This window comes from Benincasa hispida, chromosome 12, assembly GCF_027475165.1.
Source record: "Benincasa hispida cultivar pf3 chromosome 12, pf3_genome.v1.1, whole genome shotgun sequence".
In the NCBI taxonomy this organism is placed as follows: Eukaryota; Viridiplantae; Streptophyta; class Magnoliopsida; order Cucurbitales; family Cucurbitaceae; genus Benincasa; species Benincasa hispida.
In genome coordinates this window covers 86,488,298-86,496,008 of record NC_143489.1, presented here as the reverse complement: position 1 = coordinate 86,496,008, position 7,711 = coordinate 86,488,298, and the positions used below count along the sequence as shown (strand labels likewise).

The 7,711-nt window shown below is 26.8% G+C and overlaps 1 protein-coding gene across 2 annotated transcripts; it reads left to right on the top strand.

Annotated features, from left to right (window-relative positions):
* The first annotated feature begins 698 nt into the window (after positions 1-698).
* AGL6 (AGAMOUS-like 6) lies at positions 699-6,361 on the top strand. Of its 2 annotated transcripts, none has more exons than XM_039021398.2 (8): positions 699-1,021; positions 1,279-1,354; positions 2,411-2,472; positions 2,576-2,675; positions 3,216-3,257; positions 5,267-5,308; positions 5,459-5,579; positions 6,093-6,361. In XM_039021398.2, the coding sequence occupies exons 1-8, from the start codon at positions 840-842 to the stop codon at positions 6,140-6,142; spliced, it is 675 nt and encodes a 224-aa protein (XP_038877326.1). In that variant the 5' UTR covers positions 699-839; the 3' UTR covers positions 6,143-6,361. The 2 variants fall into 2 exon arrangements, with proteins under 2 accessions (XP_038877326.1, XP_038877325.1); XM_039021397.2 differs by having other exon boundaries at positions 702-1,021; positions 5,431-5,579.
* Positions 6,362-7,711: the final 1,350 nt, after the last annotated feature.

Here is a 7,711-nt window from a genome sequence, read left to right as displayed (position 1 = left end):
TATTATACAGGTGAAAATAATGTTCAAAATTTTAAAAATCCAAAATGTAGACTTTACTTGAGATAAGATAACGTTGTTGTTTCATAATTTGGCTTTTCTTGGCTATAAATTTCTTTGTGATTTAGTTATTGAAGAGAATTTAACCTTTTTAGTATAGCAATTGCACAATGGGAGAGATTGAACCTTCCATTTTGAGAGAGAGTAGATCAATGACCGATGGTGAACCTTCCAAGACACCAAATTTGTATAATTTTGTTTATGAATTTTTAAATCCTTAATCTCAAATTTAGTTTAAGTATGTGCGTAGATTTGTTTTAAGCAACATATATGTGTAGATTAAGTATTTCATCTATGAATTGAATGACAAAAAACCTTAGAAAGGATTATTTTGAAAAAGATTTAAAGCTGAGAGGGTTTAAATGATAAATTAAAGACATATCAGATAATTATTTGATTTTTGGTTATTTATTTTTTAAAACTAAACTTATAAATACTATTTTCACCTCCAAATTTTTTTTTATGTTTCGAAAACGTGAAAAAGTAGCATTTACAATTTTGAATTTTGTTTTTATGCTAAGAATTTAAACATGAGAAAATAGTCTTAATTTAAAAAAAGAAAAGAGAGGTACACCATTCTTTTATTTTGCTCTCTCAAAGTCTGCTGAAACAAACAAACAAACAAACAGATGGGATGGGAGACAGTAGAGAAGAGAGAGAGAGAGAAACAAATAGAGAAACAAATTAGGTTACCAAAATAAAATAAAAATAATAATAAGGAAGGCAAAAGCAGAAAGGAAAAGGGATTTGGAGTAGAAGGGTTTCCATATTGTTGTAAAAAAATGGGAAGAGGAAGAGTGGAACTCAAGAGAATAGAGAACAAAATAAACCGTCAAGTTACATTCTCCAAACGCCGAAACGGACTCCTTAAGAAAGCTTATGAACTCTCTGTTCTTTGCGATGCAGAAGTTGCTTTGATCATCTTCTCCACCCGCGGCAAGCTCTACGAATTCGGCAGCGCAGGGTTTCATCCCTTTCCCTTTCTCTTTTCTTTTTTTCTTTTTTCAGATCTGATCCCCTTCTCTTTCATCCATGCCTTTTACTCTCCTTTTTTCTTTCATCAACTTGGTATTTGGAGACCCTCCATTCATTCTTCTTCTTCTTCTTCTTTCAGACCTCTGTGTATATATGTGAAACTATGTTTTGTCTCTTTTTCTTTTCACCCTTTTGTCCATTCCTTATTTTTTTTTTTTTGTTTTATTTTCCATTTTCTTTGTGCAGTACTTCTAAAACATTGGAGCGTTACCAACGTTGTTGCTTCTCTCCTCAACACAACTATGCTGAACGAGAAACCCAGGTTCTTCCTTTCTTTTCTTTTCTCACTCTTTCAGTTTTCACTACTAAAATGCTTTATTTCTACCTCTGCTTTCATGCTTCTAATTTGGTTCTCATTTTGGTTACGTTTAAGCTATTTTTCATTCATTCAAAACTACTTGTCTTAATTTTTCTTTTCTTTTCTTTTTTTTTTTTAAGAAATTGTTTTTAAGTGTTTTAGACTGGATTAATTAGATAATAAACAAAACTATGTTGCTTTATATATAATGTAAGCCGGATTTATGCATAACTTCGTTTTTTCCCTTTTCTTTCTTTCCTTTTTTTTTTAAAAAAAATATTTTTGAATGATTAACTAAATTGTAAGAGCATAATATGTTTGAAATTTTGCTTTTTATATTTTTAATTTTTTTGTTTTTTGCCTAAAATGTTAGGATGATTCAAAAAAGTGGATTGTACATTATAGAAACTGGAAGTAGATATTTAAAGGGGAAAAAAGAACTGTAATTAGGTAATAGAAAGAAAATAGGGAAAACTAATCAAAGCAACCAAGTTGGGATTTGGGAAAAAAAAATTATATACTTGTTTATTTATTTATTTTAAAAAAATCAGTCTGTTCAGTAGCAGTTTCTTTATCCTTTTGATTTTCTAAAATACGGAGTCTATTTCGATTTTTTTTATTTTTAAAAGAAGAAAATTAACCAAATGCTAATGAACTAGTTGTTAAAACTATAACTAAGACTTCAGAATGATCCTGAATTTTTTTTTTTAATTGAACCCTAACCCATGATGGAATGGAAAGCCTTAAAACACATTTATTCAGCCATTTTTTTTTTTTAAATTTTTTGATCAAGGTCTAATTTTTTAAGTTCAAAATGAAGATTCATATGTCTTGACTACTTAACTTGATCAAAGCCTACAAACCTGTTTAGATTAACTCAATATAGGTTGTGAATGTTTTGACCCAATAAACTATTGTTAACCCAGTTCTTCATATATAAATCAACTGCTATTAATTAAAGAAAGAAAATGTATGGTGATATTATATTTGCTAACGCTGCTAAATCACAACAATATGCAGAACTGGTTCCAGGAGATCTCAAAACTGAAAGCAAAATATGAATCTCTTTGTCGCACTCATAGGTTAAACACTCTCTAAACTCTTTAATTTTTAAATAAATATTAATGAAAGTTAGGATTATTTGAAAGCATTTGAAGGCTTCTAATAAAGTTTGAACAATTATAGGCATTTGCTTGGGGAAGATCTTGGACCATTGAGTGTAAAGGAGCTCCAAAATCTTGAGAAGCAACTTGAAGCAGCCCTTGCTCAAGCTAGACAAAGGAAGGTATTCCTTACAAAACTTTTTTTTCTCTCTCTCTCTATTCTTATTTTGGTTTTAAAATTTCAAATAAAAATAACCATTTAGTATTTGAAAATTTCAAAATGTAACAAGTAAGATCTCTATATTTTAAAATTTATAATGATTTATTCTCTATAAAAGTTCAACGATAAAGGTGTTTTTTTTTACTGTTAAATAACAATTTCAAAGTGTTTTATTTTAGTTTATTAATTGTCGTTTTTAATTTTTATTAATTATTTAATAAAAAGTCGATGTATTTTGTTTGAAACCTAAGCAATACCTTGCTACATGTAGGTTTAATTAAAAACTCCTGGAGGTAGACACTTGCACATTAAATGAATGCACAAATATTTGTCTCTTCTTTTAGATTTCTTTTACTTTATTAATTTTTTTCATAGAAAAAACTACGAAGAACCTAAAATGATTCTGGTGTGAAGATTTGTTTCGAAAATTTAGAAATTAAAATAAACTAAATATGAATATTTATTAAAAAAAAGTTCTAATTCTGTTATTCATCGATCGCAGACACAGATTATGATTGAACAGATGGAAGACCTGCGCAGAAAGGTAAAGCAAATTTAATATTCAGAACTTTTACTTTTTGGCCTTTGTTCAACAAGACGTATAACGTAGGACTTATCACATAATTATTATTACTATTATTATTATTATTATTTTGAGAATGAACTTATCAAAAGGAAATGGTCAGAAATAACTCATCTTAAGTTTCATTTTTTAAAATTAACATAATTTTTTAAAATTCGTTAAACTAATTTTTCTCGATCTACCTCCGTCAAGATCGACCATTGAGATTTAGTTAGAAAATTATCATTTTTATTATTTTAGGCTTTCACAGTGAAATCTTACGTCGAAATTGTACTTTTTTTTTTTTCAAATATTATTTAATTTTTCCAAATTTTATACATTTTCAAAATTTCTCTTTTATCTTTATCCAATTTAATTTTTCAAATCTTCACCCAATTTTTGTTCCATAACTATTCAAATGGATTTACCAATTATCAAAATTGATTTTTTAAATAGATTTTAGATGATTTCCTTGTCATTTATAAATTTTGAGAAAGATCAAATTTTACAAAAAAAAAAAAAAAAAAAAAAAAGTTAAGATAGACTTGGTAAATATATAGAATATTGGTGCTATTTTGTTCGGTATGAATACCAGGATCCATATATTTTTTTAAAATATTATGCAATCTTTCCCAATCTTATAATGCCAACTTTCACCTCTTCTCAAATTTAATTTTCGTTAGTAATCTTTCTCAAATTTTATATTATCATGCAAATGTGAGGCCCAATTTATGGTCTCATGAATTTTCTAATTGATTCAATTATCTTTTCAAATTTCTCCAATTAATGTAATATTTGGCAGTGTAATTTTAAATTTTGGAAAGATAAAAAAGATTAGATAAGATTTTCGAAAATGATGTGGATTTCAATCCTCATCGATCGAGATAAATTAAGAAAAACTAGTTTAACGAATTTTGAACTAAAAGTGAAACTAAAAATGGGTTATTTTCTAATCATTTCCCCAAATCAAATTATTATTATTTTAATCTAAGTAGACTAATCAATTTGAAGGATGGATGAGGTTGTGTCTTTGCGTCCAATTATTATTTCATTATTAGCCGGATTTCAAATACAAAAATATTGAATTACCAATTTATTTTTGTGAAAATGTGATGAAAGTAATAAATTTAAAATTTTAATAATTATTTAAATTAATAATAAAAAAAACTATTTACACATTCTATACGTTACCAATGAGTTATAATTTTTAATATTTATATTATATTTACGTTAGTTAGTGATACTTTGTTATTTTATAGCTTATATTTCATTTCATTTCATTTATTTTTTATTTTTTTTATGATAATGTTTGAACATTTGAAATACTATTACCATCATTAGTAATATTATTTTTCTCTATCTATGGAACTAGTTTTCTTTAATTATTAATTACTATCATTTTGCATAAGATTCATTTGAAAGGATCTATATTGTAAATTTAACTTATAGAATGAAAAAGCATATGAATATTTTATTATAAAAACAATATTAAATATGTTAAAAAAATATCTATACAGCTCAATTAGTATAAAATTTATACTATACCTCCAAGTTATTAGATATTCTACATATATATTCAATTTTGTTTATGATGAATTATTTTAAACTTTGAACATCTTTATGATACATGTAGAAGCCATCAGAGAGATGAACATTGACCACATTTTTAAATAAATGAAACCAATAGTTTCTAAAATCATACTCATTGAAGTCCTTAATTCAGTAATTTTTTTTAAAGAATTTGTTCTTAAAAATACGTTATTCATATATATATATATATAAACTCCTTAAGAATACTTGCACGACTCTACAGTCGCACGCCAAATTTTTTGAAAGAAAATTAAAAATTAAAGAAGTGTAATTAGAAAGAATTCATGTGACATAATATGATTTTTTGGATAGAATGGACAAATATAAAAGTAACTCAACATCTAATTAGTATATATTTTATAAGAATGTTTTTATTTATGATGTGGTATTGTAAATGAAAGGAGCGTCAACTTGGGGAGCTCAACAGGGAGCTTAAGCTAAAGGTTTTTACCCAATAAGTCTCTTTATCCATTTTTTTTTTTAATGTTGAGCATATATATATATATATATATATGTATATAACATTTAATTTGGTGTATATGTTTGGAATGATATTTATATATAGCTTGAAGCAGAGGGACAAAATCTTACAGGCATCCAAAGTTTTTGGAGCTCTGGGTCTGGCTCTGCTGGGCATGCCAACAACTTTCAATTGCATCATCCTTTACAATCTAACCCTATCGAATGCCAACACCAACCTCTCTTACAAATCGGGTATCTTTAAATCTCTTTTGAATCTTTTTTTTTCTCCTCTTTACGTAGCTTCTAGCGTGTGTGTTTTTAATAAAAATTATCTTCTTAACGTAAACATAGCTTAATTGACATAGTGTTTGTACTATTGACCTCGAGATTAGAGGTTCGACTCCCCTATTTCACACTTTAATTACAATACCTTTGCAAAAAGCCAACAAGAGCATAGCGCTCAACTGACATAGTGTTCATATTATTAATCTCGTGATTCGAGGTTCGATTCTCTCACTCCACACTTTAATTACAATACCTTTAAACAAAAAAAAAAAATCAGAAATCACAAAGTCTTGAGATAAATAACCTTTGCCTAATCCTAATGTGTGTCATAAACTCTAAAGTTACTGTTACACAAATTCAAATATTATTATCGCCTCTTAAACTTTGGATTATTTGATGTGTGGAGCAATCTACGTATATGTCATATTTATTATTGTGGTTGTTATAATAAATAATGATGATCATTTTGGACAAACACAGGTACCAGAATTATTTATCAGAAGAGGGGCCATCTGTCGAAAAGAGCATGACATGTGAGACGAACTTCATACAAGGATGGGTTATTTGAATTTCATTTCTGAAAAAAAAAAAAAAAAACATAAAATCTTAATTAATAACATAGTAATTTTCTTTTCTTGTTTTGTTACTTTTCTTTTCTTTCAATGAATTTTTGGACTAAATATATATTATTGTCTATATTTCCTCTGTTTAAAAATATATGTGCTGTTTGTTTTGCTCAGGCGCTTTAATTACCCTCTTACCCCTACCTTCCATCTTTATTACCACAACATTTTTTTTTAATATATCAAATTACTACTACATTCAATGCTTGTCATTTTATTTGCTTTATAATCCCTCAAATACCTTCAATCCATTTTTTTTGTTCTAATTATTCGTATTCATTTTACCTATTTAATAAGTATATTTGTTGATCTCAATAATTTATTAATTTTACTATTTTTTAAACTACAAATTTTATTTTATTTTAATATTTAACTTGTATTTACTTAATTTTAATCTTTGTATCATTTTATAGATATGATCTTAATTATTAAAAGTTAATTATCTATATAAGTTGAAATGAAAAGCTCATATATATATATTACATGGAAATATGTTATGTGTGTGTATGCATATGAAAGGCTGAAAAGGAATCATTTGTTAGCGAAAATTTACAATGTCAAATCATTCTTCATTGACTTTATCGAATAACCATTATTGCTACAACAAACTAATGTGTTTATAAAACCATAGAAGTTCAAAATGAAATAAGACAAAGTATAAAGAAATGTGTGGGTAACTTTTGTAATAAAGTAACTAACGACTTGTTAGGTTTGCTAGTGAAAAAAATAAATTTTCTTGGTATGAGATATGATTCGGTCCATTTAGTTTTGAAGTATTCAATTTAAATATGATTATATTGTTTAGTCATACCTACTTCTACATGGTTGCTGAGTTTTGTTTTTAATTTGGTTAACTATGTTAATTGGCATATGTAAGACGTCAATTTAGTTGAAATTTTTTTCATATATTTCACTCCGATTGGTAATTCTGTTGCTCATGAGTTTGCCTATCATAAATCGTAAAAGTAGATGGATATTCACACAAATCCAATGACTTCAAATGATCCTTCATAGATGTGAAGGATTCAATGACTCCGATTGTCTTTGATCAATGTAAAAGATCTAATTATTACAATAGACAAAATATAAGATTCAATATGTATAAGATATCTACGTATAATATTATGGCTATACAAACTTTTTGGCTTTTGGGGAAATTCCAACCATTTTTCTTATCAAAACCCAGTTGGCAAAATGGAAGCAACAAACATTTTCTGTTTGTCCTCTGGGTTGAATTTTATTTTGGTGAAAGAAGCAGGATATTTTGGAAAGAGATTGAAATTTGTGAAAATTTCTGATTTTATTTACATACATACATATATATATGTATATATTATTTAATCATTTTCTTTACTTTTCATGTGAAAAAGAGTATATTCCATTGATTCAACAAAGTATGTGAATGTTATTGGACCTGCCTCTGTACTATGAGAAACTCTATGTCAAGATGTACTGAAAAAGTTTGAATAAGCAATG

Excerpts from the sequence above, each read along its gene's own strand:
- AGL6 (XM_039021397.2), top strand. The coding sequence starts at position 840 with ATGGGAAGAGGAAGAGTGGAACTCAAGAGAATAGAGAACAAAATAAAC. Across the intron at positions 3,258-5,266 it reads TGGAAGACCTGCGCAGAAAG|GAGCGTCAACTTGGGGAGCT; the intron begins GTAAAGCAAATT and ends TGTAAATGAAAG. Across the intron at positions 5,309-5,430 it reads ACAGGGAGCTTAAGCTAAAG|CTTGAAGCAGAGGGACAAAA; the intron begins GTTTTTACCCAA and ends ATTTATATATAG.